At 23.9% G+C, this 19,076-nt stretch overlaps 1 protein-coding gene across 3 annotated transcripts; it reads right to left on the reverse strand.

Annotated features, from left to right (window-relative positions):
* Positions 1 to 539: 539 nt before the first annotated feature.
* On the reverse strand, positions 540 to 18,971 carry LOC129989413 (CDP-diacylglycerol--glycerol-3-phosphate 3-phosphatidyltransferase, mitochondrial-like). 3 transcript variants are annotated; one of them, XM_056097936.1, is made up of 9 exons: positions 18,806 to 18,971; positions 16,219 to 16,447; positions 14,185 to 14,262; positions 11,349 to 11,623; positions 8,126 to 8,307; positions 4,818 to 5,134; positions 3,156 to 3,381; positions 1,158 to 1,240; positions 540 to 809 (listed from the first exon to the last, which is right to left on the reverse strand). In XM_056097936.1, the coding sequence occupies exons 1-9, from the start codon at positions 18,817 to 18,819 to the stop codon at positions 690 to 692; spliced, it is 1,524 nt and encodes a 507-aa protein (XP_055953911.1). In that variant the 5' UTR covers positions 18,820 to 18,971; the 3' UTR covers positions 540 to 689. The 3 variants fall into 3 exon arrangements, with proteins under 3 accessions (XP_055953911.1, XP_055953913.1, XP_055953912.1); XM_056097938.1 differs by lacking the exon at positions 18,806 to 18,971 and adding an exon at positions 18,662 to 18,797; XM_056097937.1 differs by lacking the exon at positions 18,806 to 18,971 and adding an exon at positions 18,530 to 18,667.
* Positions 18,972 to 19,076: the final 105 nt, after the last annotated feature.

Genomic DNA, 19,076 nt, shown 5'->3' on the forward strand with positions numbered 1-19,076 from the left:
TTTTAAATATTAATTGCTATCTAAAACGGAATTCCAATAATTACAAAATCCAGTGTTCAAGTAAATAATTTTTGAGAAGCAGTGTGCACTGAATGGAATGCCAACATACATAATAATAATAATATTTTTAGTTTCATGCAGATTTTGTAATCTACAATTGCACCTATACTCCTTTAAGAGTCGAGACTTTTAAATATTCTTTAATATTTAATCAAGTATTCCCATTCCAGTATTTAAATTTTTAGTCCCGATGATATGAGAATGATGGTTAACAGGGGGGAAAAAATGCTTGGGATTCTAAATTACTAATAAAAATCTATAGTTTGTCAATTAATAATACCTATCTAATAAAGAGTAATAATTGATAACATTATTCCATTTCAAATATACATTAAAATCTAGAATATAATCATAATTCAGAAGACATTCTGTATCAGACAATGTAGGTTCAAAGAATTGAATTTTAATTATGCATTAACAGTAATAGATAATTTATTTAATGTGACTTGAACAAAACAAAAAAAAAAAAATGATTCAAATTCACAAATGCAATGTTCTTTATACAAACAAATTTTTAAAAAATAAATTAAGTCATATGAATAAAATATTTGAAGATCAACTTTTAACAAAATTTTTACAATCCCCTTAAAAATATTCATTCTATGCAGCTTAAATGGAACATTCAGAAATCAAAAGAAATCTCTCATGAAGAAGGCCACTAATTTCACCCAGAGAGGAACTTTCCGATCAGGCCGATCAAATAATTCTTTTTCAATTATGGTAGTGCGATCATAAAATCCCTGCTGTTCCTAGAAATAATAATAATAAATAAATAAATATGGGGAAAAAATTGGCCAAAAGAAAAATTATGCAACAAATCATATCCTCTTTTTTTTGTGACAAAATAATGTATGAATTTAAAATGTGAAAATGGACATATAGAGAAATATATTTTTAAAAAAAATGATGTAGATATATTATACAACATAGCATATGGAATGTTATGAATGCAAATGAAAATAAATTATTAATATAATATGCTCATTTTTTATTTTGCATTGCATCGCCTTGTATTATTATTATTATTTTTTTATCATTAGTATAAAAATTATTTCTATTAAAATCAATTTAAAAAAAAATCAATTTTGAAATCTTACATTGTGTAGTTGCATCTGTAGTTCTCTATTTTCTGTTACAATAGCAACTTGAGCTTCTAAATCTTTATACACAGATCGATAACCTGGAAAGAAATATACCGTTTGAGAAGATGGACTCTAGCACTTTTTAAGTAGGATATATATTTCATAGTATTTTGATTTCTTATCTTAAATTTCTTGAACTTGTTAATGTTATCATGGAACTTGTATTTGAATTAAAATAAAATTAATCAATGGCTAAAAAATGATAATATTCCATCTTGATGGCAGCTAAAATAAGCATCAAATGCATCATTTTAATCCCACAAAGCAAATAATTTTTTTTAAATGCATCTTTGCTTAAAAGAACACTTGGAAGATACTTTAATGGCAACTACACTAGGGAAAAGTAGAAAAATTATATTTCTCATCAACTTTAAAGCTTAATAATAGTTCCAAACAAATTAATGAAAAAATATCAAAATGAAATTTTAAAAATTTCAATTGTATTTAAATAAAAGATAACATTTCAGCTTTAAGCACAAATTAAGAATTAACATTTTATTGTATATAGTATTACAGTTGAGAAATTCTAGTGAACTATTTTATACACATAGCATACACAATATTTTCAATTGATCTGTGTTTGAAAAATATTTTTTTTCTAACAGATTTCACTTTAACTTTTGAGTTACATAGGCTTTTTTATTTTTCAACAGTGAAACTAACACATTCTAAAATCAAAAATGCTTCCCCTGTAAAATTAAATTCTAAAGCTACATAAATTCATAAGATATTTCCATGGTCTCTTTTTCCAGCTTTCTGTCTTTCTAGTCATAATTATTTCAAAAAAAAAAAAAAAAAAATCTCTTAATATAAACAAAAGTTAGTGTGGCTATGCATGCTCCACATCTCTCCTTAAACAACTTGGCTGCATTTAACCAAATTTCGCACTCTTTTCATGTAAGACACCAAGAAAGAATATTGTCAATCTTTCAAGGTACAAAAATTAATGAAATACTCTATTAATTAGAAATTAAGAAAAATCTAATCTTTTTTATAATTTGAACTACTCTACCACTATTTTTAATTTTTTATTTTAAAACATATTTTGACAATGTTTTTACTAGCCTCAAAGTACTGATAAATCATGCTCAAAATTAAAGTTAACGGCTTAAAGGTAGACAAACTATCTTATACTGCATCATTTGTAAATATAATTTGAAGTACTAATGTAACAAATATTAATAACATATGCAAAAATAGTAGTTATCAGTGGTTTTTAAAAATTGTCTGGTTTAACTGATATTTTAATTCAAATTAAAAGCAGATGATAAAAATTGTAGAAGATACAAAGATTTTGTGTATTATAATATTTTAAACTGAAAGTTGTTGTCAGGTTAAAAATTTTATACATACAGGGATTTTAATCTCGACAATCAATAGGAATATCAACAGTAATGGATAAAAATTGAACTCCTTCCGTAACATCATGGAGAATAAAAATTATTCTTAATGAGCTTCATGTCCCCTTCTTCTTAAATCAATAATGTGTGTTTCATAAAAAGTTTCATGATGGAATCATTAAGAAAAATTTTAGAATATAAGAAATGTACATAAGTTTTATGCAGATAAATCTATAGCATAAAATTTTTTCTTGATTTGAAATCATTAAATTGTAAAAATTAATTTGAAATATCTGCAGAAAAAAAAAGTCATAACAGAGAAACATAGCAATGTATATAAAATTTATGACAAAATATGGGATTTACTATCTATATAATATTGATTAAGAAGAGATAATTAATCATTGTAGAAAATGCTGACATATAATTTACTTGAAATACATTTAAAATAATACAGAAATACTTTTAAAATGTAATACTGAAAAAGAGAAAATAGTGTTTTTACAAATTATTTAAATGTGTATGAAAATCTGACTTCTAAGGGCTGTTAAATTAAAAAATAATAATTAGAATTTTATTTAATCACACTTTTCAATGACATAAAAGAACTCACCAAAATTTGGTGAACCAATGAAAGTAGCTGAAGGTAAACTAGCATTTGGCTTATAGTACCACAAGCCCTTTACATGAAAAGTCCATGAAGGCCTCTCATATTCACAAAGTTTGATTCTGTCCTGCTGACGGTAACTCAAAACCTTAGAAAAGAAAGTCTTAGCAATTTGGGTATATGCACTTGGAATAGCACCTGACACACCCTTGGCACCATAGAAACCATTCACCTAGAGACAACAAAGAATATTAAGTTTAAAATTCAAACCAGTTAACTTGGTAACCAAAAGCATTATAAAGCCATGCAATAATAATAATAAAAAACTAGGAGATGTTCTAGATTTATATTCTTTAAATAAAAATAAAACAATTACAGTTAGCTGTATTAAAACCATCTCTTTAGATTTAATTCCAATAAAACTTTTTAATCAAATGATAAAAGTATTAAAGTATTATTAGTCACTCTCTTGTAATGCAATTTGATTTCTAGCTGAATATCACTTAAAATATCTACTTATTCCCAATTTCTCATTGAAAACAATAATCAAAATGGAATTATTCCAGAATTTCAACAATTCTGGAATATATTATTACGGCTTTAAAAGAAAAGTTGGGGAAAAATTGAAATCTAATCTTATTTCTATATTAAAATACATACACAAAAATAAAGCCAATTTATACTGTTACTATTCAAAAATGCAAAATTTATATAATTAGTGGCAGTTTAGTCTGTGCAAGGAGTGCTACAAGTCTATACTATATTCAATAACCATGAATTTTGTCTTAATGTTCTACCTATAAAACTTTAAACATTAATGATATGCATGATAAATGAAAATTGATTAATTATTGAAATCTTTTTAACCTTCTGAACTCAGATATCTCCTCACAGGCACCATTCAAGACAATGCAACATTTTGATATCTAATTTATTTATTTTTAAATTTTGGTTATTAAAAATGTTTATAGAGTGGTAAGAAAATGTAGATTAATTTTTCTGGGAAATTCAACACAAAACAATTATATATATTTACAAGTAATAAATCATTGTTATTATATATATTTATTAATAGCAATAAATAAATAAAACAATAAAAAGTTTCCTTATATAAGGCTAATAATAATGCATCAAATTACTTTTCTGAGTATAAAGAGTTAAAGCCCTAAGGGATGTTGAAACAAATGTCACATTATTCACAGAAGATGAGATCATATACAGCATTCTAAGTTTGTCAATTACTGACTAAAAATCCTTAACATTTTCATGCCTTCATAAACTGTTGAAAAATACAAATACAGCCAGTGACAAATTAGTTTCCATGAAGAATGCCACAAAATTATAACTTAATTAAATAATCATGAATATAATCATAATGTCCTAATTGAGAACTTTAAACAGTATTGATTCATATTATACAGTAAACAAAAATTGGTTGATTATTGAAATTTCTTCAATATTCTAAAACGTATTGAAAACGAGAGTTACAATATTCACTAGAAGAGGTCACAAGTAGCATTCTAAGTATTAACAACTTGAAATGTTACAGATTATAAATATATAAATTTTTCCAATGTTTAATTTTAAAAAATAAAATTATCCTTTTTATTAAAAATCCTAACATAAAAAATATAGAAATATTTATACAAAATAATGAATTAAACAAACCTTAGGTGAAGCTACTAATAAACTGAAAAACGCTTTGGATGACTTTAAAATGATGTTCATGTAATGATTAGTTAAATTAAAATATCCTGATGCCAATTTGATGCATGAATTTGGTTCAGCTAGTCGAAGAAATTTTTCTGTCACTTGCTCATCTTGCCTGATTCCAAATGTGTACATTTGAAGCAAAGGATATACAAAAGTATCAGCTTGTGTCATGTTTTTGTTACCCAGTTCATTATGCATATTTCTTGCTTTTGCAGTGTTTATGAGGTTTTGCAGTGATTTCTGAGCTTTAGAAACATATTCTTTAAAATTTCCTATAAAAACAACAGTTATTAAGAAAAGCAATTTTTTAAGGAAAATGAAAAATAATAACAATAACAATCATAAAACACATAGAGTAATATTTATAGCCTGATAATTTAATGAAATATTTTTATAGTAAATAAGTAAATCATAGTAATAAGTAAATGCCTTAATTTTGTTCTTTCTTTTTTATATCACTCCTTTTAAAGAGAGGGGGGGGGGGATTTGTTGTTATGATTCATTTAAGATTTCACAGAACACAAAATTTTTACAAATTCCACATAAATTTTTATCACATTGTGATACATCAATTTTAACTTCTTTTAAAATATGATAGTTCTATATATGCTTATGTGGTGCATAAGTACAATAATTAAGAAAAAAAAATCAATTCTTTGTCATTATAAAGAAGATGACAGATCCAGCCAAAAAAATTTGTACCAATGTATAAGCATATATTGTGCATCGTAGATAAAATATAACAATGTTAGATATATGCAAAAAAAAAAAAAAAAAAAAAATTGCACAAAGTAAAAGACTTTTTTGGAAAATCTTTTCAATGAAATAAATATAGTTTTTGAATAATATTTGCTTTAGAGGCAGTAAATATGCTTAAATTCTTTCTTTCTTTTTATTTTTATTTCATTCCAATTTTTTAAAGGATAAATAAAGATTTTTTTAAAATATAAATTAAAGAATATATTTTCAGTATCTGAAAATTTGACTGCACACTAACAAGCACAATTATCAAAGTCTTTTCGGAAAAATATTTTTAAAATCAGATGGTTGAGAACATCTTAATTTTTGGAGTAGTACTAGATAATTATATATTAATTATAAGATAATTTCATCCAAATATATTACATTATTCTTTAATAAGTCAAAAATAATGCATAACAAAAAATGCTTCTGTAATCAAATTTTATAATCAGAAAAAACAAGCAACTTTGCTTTTATATGCATGAACTTTCGTTTATTGAAACACAGCTAATGAATTAGGTTTTAGTCTTGTTCATTTTGTTTCAGCAAATAAGTAATAAGTTCAATGTAGAATTTAACTTTTGGTAACATGTTTTGGAAATTAGAAAGAGATATTTGACAATATGTTATGTAATTGTTATTAGATTCATTGTTTTTTCCAATTTTTTTTTTCATTTAACAAATTTCAAATTATGTAATATAATCAAAGAAAATGCATAAAGAATTGATTCAATATGCAGAACATGATGTAAAGTAGTTTTAAGTAGGGAAAAATACTATCATGGAGGAATAGAAAAAAAAATATATTCGAGAAATTTAATTAAAGGTAGAATTTCCATCTTTTGGCAAAGTTATGGTATTATTTCGATACAAATTGAAATCGATATAAAGAGTAAAAGAATTTTTTCAGATAGAACAAAAGAATTGAGAGATAGTATTGAGGTGGTAAAAGAAAATAGTATATAAAAAGACAAAAGAAAAAATATACAAGATGAAATAGCAAACTGATGTTCAGTAGAGTGCAATGATTGTTTAGTACAGTTTTCAGTAATTTGGTCAAAATTTAAAAATTTCACATTGATTGTACTTTTTGGCTTATTTATAATGTATATAAACATAGCCAGTTTTGTTATAGTAATTTTTCCTGTAATTCAAAAATTGACAGGTTTCATTCAAAATATGACAGTGGCAAGTTACAATTCACAAATGGACCAAATAACATAACTTTACAAATGGTGCTTGTGGAATCGGGGAAGCTTAAAAAATGGAAATTCATCAAAATCTTGTGTCATTTTTTTACATTGACAAATACAAAATTTTCACTTCATACTTCACTTACAATTTTTTTTTCTTTTTGAAAAAAGCATTTTTATCTTTCATGTAAAGTATTAAAACGGGATTCGAAATCCATTTAAATAGGTATAAAAATGATAGAACAGTACTAATTAAAGCATGAAAACAAATAATACAATATGTTTTATGCTTTCTGTATTAGAGAATATTTGCAACTTTATTGTATTACATTAACCAAGCAATATCTATTTTGTTGTAAGATCTTGGGTTATATATTATTTACAAAAAAAGGGAGCAGAATTTATAAGTTTAATGGGAATATAATTAACTTAAAATACATAATTGTCTAAAACACTTATTTAATACCAGACACAAACAAATTTTACAAATCAATGAGGTGTCTGTAATCCAACAAGATTAAGAATTATACCATAATGAAAATAACTCTAAAAAGCAGTTTCAATAGAATAATTATATTATTCTGCAAATGGAAACATTATGAAAAAAAATATGGAGAAAAAAAAAGAACTAACCAAACTGGGAAATTTATACAGTTTATTAAAAGTACTTAATAATCATACAATATTCGTTATTAAAATCCAATAATAATTCAATATTGACATTGTAATAGATGCACAATTTAATTCAAAATTATAGATTGAAATTTTAATGTTGTAATAAATATTAAACTAGTGAACTATTCAATGACTTCGTCAGAATTTTTTTATATTCCCAATTATCTAAATGTTTTATTGTTCTTTTTTTATAAATAAATTCTACTACAATCTATTTATAATAGCTAATACATCATACAAAATAAATTAGCTTTCCAGTAATATATGATTTTATTTATTAGTTCCTGAAAAAAAAATGTCATAAATTATAAAATATTTAAGTTTTTTCCCCCTCCTTTACGGTTTTGGTCAATAGTATATATCCGAATTTTATCTTATAAATAAGATAATTATTTTACGATTTAAACATAATTAAGATAATTATATGTATTTAAATATATACAAGATAAAATTAATACAGATAGTTTTATTAATACCATCTTCTTATTCATTATTAATGACAATGATGGATTAAAATATTTTTGTGGCAGATAAGAAAACAGGCAGCATCAAAGCAATAATTCAAAATATTGATTAATGTACAAAAATTTTCTGCAAGCTCTCAGATTTATCAATTAAAATCATATGACAATTACACAAGAACAGCTTACTAACCTTCGGATGGATGGATGTTCCACTCAGGATGTAACATAACTGTATTGTTTGGCATAAGAAGAAATGAAAATGATGACACAGTTTGTACAACATGATCAAAATAATCACAAAGCTCTTTGCAGTTATAAAAGATGATATAACGGTCTTGACGATTACAGAAGTATTGGTCACTTAAATTGGCGCTAAAAGTGGAAAAAAATTATAATGAGTTTAGTAAATTTAATCGCACTTTTAACAACAAAATATAATATAATAATCAACAGCTGAATATGTAAAGCATTCAAAGAAATACATTTTGTTTACTATGCACATCTACCATTTTGATTTGGAAAACACACAAATTAAATTCATAAAAAAAATAAAAATTTCATAATATTCATAAAGAATTTTTTTCTTTTTTGAGAACAGTAAGTCTTTACTAAATGTTTACTATTAGCCACCCTTGGTAAACAATTGGTTTGCTCAGATTAATAGTTGCTAAAAGTTTCATTTTTTTTGTCATGATAATATTCTTAAACATCAAATTTTGATAGACATATAACATATTATTTCAAAAGCCTTACACAGTTCTGATCATTATGCTTTGCATTTCCTTAATTTTCTGCAAGCATCCAATTATTACTAGAAAAAGCAGCAGTATTTTAAAATGGAGACATTTTAAAATGTTTGCATCATTGCCTGGTTCTAAACTTAAATCATAATTTTTAGTACAGCAAAACATCAAAAATTTATTAAAAGTATATGCCTCATTCTAGAACCTATTTACATAGAAAAATAAACCTTCTCTTCATAACTGGACCACAGCAATTGAAAAAAAATTAGCAAAATAAAACAGTAACAACAATGTGAATTGTGAGCTTCACTTCAATAATGGAATATATTCTTGTAAAATACACTTAAAATATCTTTTAAATTAATTAAAAATAAAAAAAAAATGGCAAAAAAAACTGATATTATTAAAAAAAATAATTTTTTAAAAAAATTTTAATTTGCATCAAAAATCATTTTGCTATAGTAATATTTTTTGATGTTACTGCATCTCAATTTTTGCCTTATTTTTAAATAATTAAAATAGTTAAAATTTTAAAAAGATTACTCCAAGGTATGCATTCCCACTCATTAATGTATATATGTGTCAAGTTTGGTAGCTATAAGCCAAATAATCTAGTCTGTAAAATGCCAACACACACATTCACCTTTATTGTTAGTAGATATTGATTCATTTGTTTAGAAGAAAGAGGACTATATATTAGACATTTACACAGCTTTGATAATATATAAATATATAATAATTAATAAATTGATATATAAAAAATAATATATAATAAATTGATAATATATAAATATATATAAATCTATCTAATATTTTCATCGACAAATTTTATTACAGATTTTAAAATTTAAGATTAACAGTTTTTTTAAAAAACAGTCAAATCTCTTTATTCAACTTCATATTTTGAGATATTGTATATGAGATAAAAAAATAATAATGTCTAAAATTTTTAGTGGTAATTGCAATGTATATAATGTTGCCATTCCTTATAAATTTATTTTATTGCTTGTATTGATATATTTTAAGAATATTTATTTTAGGATTATTTGTTAAGATGTAATGTAGCTTCTTCTCAATAATAAAAGCACTTCCTATTCCTCATTTCATATATTTTTTAAAAAAAAATTATATACTTAAATATTTTACAAAAGGAATAAAACATTTAAATTTAAATTATTAATATTTAAAATGCTTTACAAATCATAATTTGAAATAAATTGAAATTTGAATAAATATAATTTGAAATAAAATTGACATTATGTTTTTTCTTTAATATCATTAATAATCAAATTACTTTTATTTTCATTCTTCATTAAATTCATAATTATCAGCAATCTTCAAATCTGAATAAATCTTAGAATTCAATATCAGTAATCTTAAGTGTGCATATATATATTAATGAAATGAGCAACATAATATTTCAAACGAAAAAAAAATGTATGAAAATATTTTATTAAAAAAATATGATTTTGAAAAACTAATTAGAATGTACTTTACACAAAATAATATCTTCAGTTTTAACAAGCTAAAATGATTTTGCACTATCATTCACGAGTTTAGATAATCTCTTAATCACAATTTAAAGTAGCTAGATCAGGAAACCTAAAAGGCAAAAGATGCTTTATAAAATTTAAAACTTATTTAACTGAACTGACTCATTTACTGAATATTTCAAGGGAAAAAAGACCTTAGCTGCAAGAAGCAAATATTTTTATATAGTTTCTACTTGACTAGTGCAGCTGTTTCCTGTCAAGATAAGAGGTCTTATTTAACTAAAAGATTTAACTAATGCTTTATTCAGTATTTTATGGGCAAAGCATGAACAGATATATTTATTGGAATAGAATCATGATATCAGTGATTGCATACGTACAAAAAGGATAAAAATTCTCATGAAACACATATAATTCAATAGGATTACATATACAGTGATTACTCATTTAAATATCAATAAACATTATGTAAAATTTGTTAAACTAAAACTTAAAATTTAAATTAAGATATTATTTTCTGAAGATTGTCAGATCAATAAATTAGCATCAGATTAAAAAAAAAAAAAAAAAAAAAAAATACAAAGATATTTTAAGGTAGTAGCTTACTTGTTATGTCATTTACATATTCAATTTTTAGAAATTTGTAATATTTTGTTTAAAATTTTCATAAGACAAAGATAGATTATGCATGTAAATTTTTTCTTTGTATTGAATGGAAAACTGTATTTAGATGTTTCAAATATCAGTTTATAAAGCAGGGATGTGAACACACACACATATATATATAGAATATTTGTTCAAAGAATAATAAGCATGAAAAGGATATTTGTTCAAAAGCAGAGGAAGAAAATCAACAAAATAAGTATCTTTTCTTTTTGAATTAATCAATTAAATATTAAAAATTTCTTTTTTTCTACTCATACCTTAAAATTTCACAAGATTTCTAGTCACTCTGCTCATATGCATTGTTTATCAGATTACACTCTATTGCTCATAAAATGAATGTGCAAAATTAATTTTGAAATTACAAAAGGATTTCTAGGTGCTTTTTGAAGAGTTCGTAAAGGTGATTTTCAAAACATTTATTAAAGTTATATTTTTTCTTATTTTCCTTTAAAGATCTATTGCAGAAAACAATTTTTCCTCAAGAAATAAAGAATAAATAAAAATTACTTACCCACTTAATATTAAGGTATCATCAAATAGATAGACTTTTAAATGAGATAAACCAATTGTTTCATTCCACCTTTCAGGCAAAAACCATTTGATGAAGCCCCTGAGTTTTGGAGTATGATACAATGATACTTCTACTTGTGAAGGGTAATCCTTAATGAGGGGTACAAGTAATGTCCGCGAGTTTTCTGATCCTCTAGAACCTCGAGTATAATCTATTAAAATTTTAACTTGCAGATTTCCTTGAGATTTTTGAAGGCCTTCATTTACAGCTGCAATCTATAATATAAAGTATATTTATTATTATTATTTATTATTTTAGAATGAAAAAGTAAAAATGCATGAAAATGGAATTAAGGGGGACATGTTAATAAGAATTCTTCTCTTTTTAAAACAGTGCTGTCAAGATGTGTACTGAAAACAGTTCATATTTTTGATAATCTTTTATAATATAAATAATTAAGGTAAAATATATTTGATAAGCAATTTTAAGAGTAAACTTAATTTTATAAAGAATCAATAATCTAATTTGAGAAACTTCAGAATATATTTAGAATATTTATAAAATTCTACAGAATTGCTGATTTAAGGGATGTGTCACAGAGTTCTTGAACTCGAAGTTTTTAATCTCAAGGCATAGCAAATGATGAGGGTATTAACATGGCAATTGAAATTACTTAGCAAGTGATTAAGATTCTATAAAACTTTTTGGTTATCACTATATTTAAAAATGTTTTGATAAATATTGACTTTCAAATTGGAAACATTTAATAAAGTAGAGAAATTTATATTCATAAACAGTAGTTATCAAAATTGTGAAAATCTTTTGGGGGAAAAAGAACATTTTGCTGATTTGATAGCTCATAACAGCAATAATATTTGTGATAATCCCATAAAATTATGCATAGTTTAAAAGATGATTTAACATTATAGCAATAATTTTATTGCTGATGTTATATAATATTGAATGTACATGTTAATGAAACCTACTTTCCTTTATTCCTATTTACATTATGAAGTTATAACCAAAATAAATATATCTTGGCTATTCAAATTTGATATTGCACCTACTTTTTTTTTACCCTCCCACACAAAACATGTTTTTTATTTAAAAAAATGGCAAAAGAATAGTGAGAAATGTCATTAGGATTAAAGTACTTTAGCACCCTCTGCAATTATCCAAAAAATTTATTTAAAGGGGGAAAAAATGATAGTCAATTTTTCCTACCAAAATCTTGATTTTATACAACTAAAAATAAAAATCATTTGGTAATTACAAAATATAATCAGAATCTAGTTGTAGAAACTTACTATAAATTTCAAAAAAGAATTTCAGTTTTTCTCTCAAAGAATTAGTGTCCAAGATTATTTGAGTAGATATGGTGGGTGAAACAGTACATAAATCAAAGGGGTGGGGAGATGGTGGTTTATTACCATTTTTTGAGTCTTTGTGTGTGTGTAAAGCAAATCAGAAAATTTTACTCTTTTAATTGCTTCCTCCCTTTTGACTTTTTTCTTCAAAATGGTTTTATTTTTTAATCACTTTGTTTTAATAAAATATTTCAACTTGTTACGCCTTATTTTCTTTTCTTTATTTCACTTCTTATACAATAGGTATTCAAATAAGCTAACTGCTCTATAGATAGGATAAGCATATATTGGTGTACATTTTTAAATGCATGCTTCTAAATCTGGCATTAGTAATGGAATAGACTAAGTAGATATTCAATTCTGATCATTTGTAACATTAAAATAAAATTTAAAAAAATTCGCACCTGACACTTCTTTTACAGGGTTTTTTTTTTTTTTTTTTTGATAAATGTCTTTTACAATAATACTTATTTTTGAGTTGATGTATCATCCTAGCAAAACATATTTCTTGCTATATATGATAAAAAGAATCTTGAATTTTGTTTCATTAATCTGAAGTTTTAAATTTCCATACAAAACATTATTTTCCATGTATAAAATAATATTTTGTACAGTTTCCATCAAATTTTTGCATTTGACAGTAATGATAAAGAGTTTGATTTTTAGAATGGAATTTTGATTTCAGAATATGATTGTTAAATGACTTGGTCTCTATTCTCATCAAACTGAAATTTTAATACAGAAAATTGGTAAAAATAGTATAGAAAAAAATATATATAAGTTTTTAGGATAATTGTACTAGTTGCTATAGCTTCAGTTAGCAAACTAACACTGAAACAATGTTACTTCATACAACACACAATTTTTAGAAACTTTTTTAGTTATTTGGTTTTAGAGATCTCATTCTAGATAGAATGAGATCTCTAAAACCAAAGATTTAGAAGCATGAGAACGATTGTTCAAATTATCCACACAAACATACAAGCATGCATGCATGTGCACACATGCACACACACACAAAATGGATGGGCAGAAAATAAAACATTTTTTTTATTTCATCCTAACTCTAATAAAAAAGCATTTAAGTATTTTTATTATTTCATTGAAATGACTAAACATAATTTTAATTTTATATTTTATTAATACTTCACATTATTGTTGCAGTTCATACTATATAAAATGTTAAAAGAAATAACAATACCAGTAGCAGAAAGTAAAGCTTTTAATATGTACCTTGATAATATATAATTCCATGAAATTAAACTTTTGTTCCAAATATAAAAGTAATATTATCCAGAATATTAATTTTTTTTAAATTCAATATACTGATTATTTTTAAATTTATCTGCATCAGATCTGAGATAGGAATGATATGGTTTCCTTCTATTTGTACAACATTACAATCAAATTTTACAAGCAATATAAGGAGCAAGAGAAAAAAAAAAAAAAGAAAAACATATAACACTTACTAATTCTTTTTCTAGAGGGCCAGTACCAATATATAATGAAGCTAATGTGATTCGTTTAGTAGAATTTCTAGACAGCTCCTAATAGGAAATAAAAAGGACCAAAATTTATGAGAATCAGATTTTAATTTAGTTCTATAATTCTTTTAACTGAGGATGATTGGATTATTGATATTGAAACAAATTCTTAATTTTTAAACTATAAATTGCACTGCAAATAAAAAAATATAAAGGAAAGTTATTTATTTTAATATAGGAAAAATTGAAATAATGGTTAAAAAAATGCCAAAACATGATGTCAACATACTTTTTAAAAGTCTGAATTAAGGTTAAGACTTGTTTTAAAGAATGCTTCATTTTTACTACATAATCAATAAATGAACTATTGTTTAATTTTAAAATTAATCCTAAGTACAAGTACTGTCTATAATCTTTGCTTTTAAACAATATATATAGCAGATATAAAAAAAAAAGAAGAAAAAAAAATATTTGAAAAGATTTTGCAAAATTTAAATAGTATTAGGACCAAGATTGAGGAATCATTGAGTAAGATATAACAGTATCTCTAGTTACAGCATGAAACCCCTTAAGCAGATTTGAACAAAGCAATAATAGTAATATAAATAGATTTTATGAGACAGAAAGACATATGGCATTGATACAAGCTTGTACAAAATTATAGTCGCTCACTCCTCTTATTCTGGAAATAAATTAGTTGGCTATAACAGTTTTGATATTATATTAGATATGAACAAGCCATAATAATAAATAAATAAATGAAATATGAAAGAAGAATTTTAAGCAAGATTAAAAAAAAAAAAGCTATCATAGGCCTCAGAAGAAAAATCATATAATAATAATATATTGCTCAAAATACAATAGAATACTTATTTTAATTCTTAATTTAATATAAAAAATAATTTTATATTTCAATTATTATTAAATTAGTTATTTTATACTTTAGTTATTATCATATAATTATTTAATCAATTTTAATAACATTAAATAATAATTTTCTGTTTCACAGTCATCTATTGTTTTAGCTTCTTGTATTACCTCTTTTTGAACTTTAGAGGCTTTGTTTCAGTTTTGATCTAAATTTTCATGAAAGCATTGTTAAAATGAAAAATAACATCATTTAATGATGCTGCCCAGAAAGCAATTAGACTTAAAAGGCACTTAGTCTGTAATTATGATTTATGAGATTAAGCACTTATTTATTTGATTAAACAAAAGTTTCAGCTACGTTATTCATTGATATATTTTTTTTAAAATAACATTCTTCAAAAGATTCCAAAGTAAGCAACAACAACAAAATTCTGCTTAGTAGATATATAAATTGATATAAGAAATTCGAATTCCCTAATAATAGTAGCCTATAATGGCTAACATACACACATGGATACATGCACACAGTAATACGGTTTTAAGTTCATGAAATTTTATTCTTAGGCCATGCATTCAAAAACTTGTATATTGAAGAATGTATTAGCAATGTATTGCTCTCCAAGATCAGGCTAGTTGTTGGAAGCTTTCTTTCAAGTAATGTAAATCTAAATAGGTTCTTTTTTGAAAATCCTTCCAGTAAGCAATTATCCTCTCCTTCTGCCATTTTATTAAATTCAGGCATTTACCTCAGGTGATTTAAAGATATTTCAAAATGGTCTACACAAAACACAGTTGTCACATTTTTCCTCTACAATTAATCTCTCACTTCTGAATTTAGTTAACCAAGTAGAATCAGTCATAACAATATATTTCAAAATTTAGAATTTAAATAGTGTTTGGAAAGAGAAAAAAAAATTATGCTCACCATCTTGCGATTGAAAAATTTATATAATGTATTAAAGTAATAGCATAAACCGATATTCATATATGAAAACCATAGATGCCATTTATCAAAAGGAAAAAATTATCCTCAAATTTAAGAAATAAAATGCAAAGCAGCAAATATTTATTGTATCCTTTAAATTCTTATGAAAATTCTTTAAAAGTTATAATAAAGATATTATGGGAAATTGATGGGCAATAAATTACTTTTATTTTTTCAAAGAACTCTGAGGGTTCCTTGAGAACTTTTATATTTTTGCTTGAAATGCAGAATTCTGGGCAATATTCTGCAAGCCATGTGAGATCTTGATTAAAGTCATTCATAGCTACAGATTTTCTTTCTACCAATTTATTCAGAGCAACAGGAACATGGAAGCTAAATGCAGCAAAACTGGTGAAAGATCCCAAAGCTCGAACTCGATATGCCCTTAAAAACCTGTAATAAAAATTAATTCTGTTAGAAAAGGATAATTGTTATATTATATTCATCTCATATTTTTGTATTAGATTGTCAGCAGCCAAACTATTAATAAAAATTTAACAAATACTGAAACTTTACATAACAAATACAATGGAAGCAATACATATTTTGATTGCAACTCTGCTAACAGATAAGTAATATTTTTGCAATCATTTATGTTTAACAAACACTGCTACTAAGCTAAAAGAAACTAGTACAATAAAACAGTAGTTTTATGAAAATAACTTCTTCAAAAAATTGTATTGTGATCAAACACTACTCACAAAAGAAAATGATTAAATTTTATTTCTTCTAATATTTGTAATAAACTTTTAACCCTACATTTAAAGTTAACATTCAATAAAATAATTTGGTCGGCCATTTAAAAAAAAAAAAAAAAACTAAATTAATAAAAGATTTAGCAAGTAAATCTCTCAGCACTTTAATAAAAAATTAAACATTTTTTTATAGTTTCTATTTAAAAAAAAATCTTTTTATTTCTGAAGTATAAAAGAGCTGCAATAAAAACAAGGAACTTTAAAATAATATTTACTAATTTTAAAGTAAAACTCAACATTTATAAAACAAAAAATTCAGTTGTAAAACAAATCTAATCTCAGCTATATTGAAGTAATTCTTGCAACAATAAGGTATTGATGCAGTTTCAAAATATTGTAGTAAAATCTCATAAATGCAAATTTATATTTTTTCTAGGGTTTCTATCAAAGAGAGAGAAAGATAGAGACACACAGAGAGAAAGAAATAAAAGGGCAGCAATTTTTTTTTTTGCTTTCATAAATTTTTGCTTTTATTTTTAAATTATTGCATTTATTAAATTTTAAACATAATTTTACCATTTTGAGCAAATATATATAATAACTATATCTTTTAAGCATTTAGTTTTCTTTAAAAGTTAAAATACCAATGGTAAAAATATTTAAATGATCTTTGTTCATTACCTAAAATTTATATTTTAAGCATATCAAACAAACTTTTTTTCAACTTTTGTGACTGAAATTAAGATATCAGCTTCTTTACATTTCTGATGAAAATTCCAAAAGCTTATATTCTTCATAACTTACATAATCTGTAGCATTACATATTTTGTGAGCAAAAGACTAAAATCATGATTGTAAGAAATTAAAATATCATTAAATAATTTAAATACAAACATTTCTTATTTTGAAAGTAAAATCTTAATTTCAAAAACTTTTATTTTCAAAATGAGAAATTCAATTTTTCATTCTGAAAGCAAAATTATAATTTTAGAGTAAATTTTTTATACACAATTGTACCTTAATTTTTCTTCTTTTGATCTCATAAAAATATATTGAAAATCTTGGACAACTTAAAAATTTAATAAAGAAAATAACTTTAAAATTTATATTGCCTTTTATTTATTATATAAAAAAATTAATTTTAAGTAAATGAAAATTATTTTGGAGTTTAATAATAAATAATCCGAGTTAAAAAAAATTCAGAGAAATAGAATTAGATTTATATATTGATAATAAATCTTAAAATTAATTTCTAAATTATAATTTATTTTGTTTAGTTTCAACATTTAAAAAGAATCAATTTTAAGCCTAATTTGAGAAAAAAAAATTATTATAAATATATAATGGTATATATGTTATGTAAATAAGCCAGCTATTAATATTTATATAATTAATATAAGTGATGGAAACTTTATTAAAAATCAATTTTATATTTATCCTTTTTAGAACAATATAACCTTAGAATAGAACTGCAACTTATTTTATAATAAATTCAGTAAATTACATTGCACACATACTTTTTCTTTCTTAAATGTTTATTTGTTTACAAATTTATTCTAATAAATAATATAACAAAATTTTTGCAAATATTTATATTAATGAAGATAAATTACAATAAAGCATTACGATCAGAAATTATAATTTTAGAAAATCTAATTTTATTAACTAGATTGTAAAATTCTTTACAAACCATTTCACGAAAATTTTTTTGTCATTTTGTCAAACGAGCGAGTTTACAAATCAGAAAAAAAAATCGAATTAAATAAAATTTATTTCTTACCATTTCCAGTCGTCTAGACTAAATAATAAGCATTTAAAGAAATTTAAACCAATTCCGATAAGAAATTATCACATTACGTATCGACATTTACTACTTGTAAGCAAAATTTATATAATAAATTCTGAATTATACCGTTAGAAACGTTCCTCAAGAGTGCAGATGAGATTCTAGACGTGAGTTTACATCTATCTAATTTTAGAAATCGGAGCTGAGTAAACAGACGCATTGAAAAAAGAAAGAAAAAATTCATCTGACTTTCAAAAGAATTATTCTTACATTTTCAGTCTCATGGTTGGTTAAATACAGAGTTAAACAATAAAGTTGAATGTGAGAAAAAAATAGAAAGGCATTTTAGATGTTCAAGTCAACATTTTATTTTATAATTTATATTCTATTCTTAAAAACTGAATGCTGTATCGTTTCCCGGCTGCACATGTTTACTATCAACAAATCAAAACTTAATATTTTGTCTGATGCCATTTTATTAATAATTATCGTTAAATTACAAAATTATTAATTTTTAAAAAAATATTTTCTCATTTTTAAT

Source organism: Argiope bruennichi, chromosome 10, assembly GCF_947563725.1.
Source record: "Argiope bruennichi chromosome 10, qqArgBrue1.1, whole genome shotgun sequence".
Classification (NCBI taxonomy): domain Eukaryota; kingdom Metazoa; phylum Arthropoda; class Arachnida; order Araneae; family Araneidae; genus Argiope; species Argiope bruennichi.

What these genes read in the sequence shown, in the direction of transcription:
- LOC129989413 (XM_056097936.1), bottom strand. An exon ending in AGTTCTTTGAAAAAATAAAA is followed by an intron (nt 14,263 to 16,218) that starts GTAATTTATTGC and finishes ATTTCCTATTAG; the next exon opens with GAGCTGTCTAGAAATTCTAC. An exon ending in CATTGGTTCACCAAATTTTG is followed by an intron (nt 1,241 to 3,155) that starts GTGAGTTCTTTT and finishes ATTTCTTTCCAG; the next exon opens with GTTATCGATCTGTGTATAAA.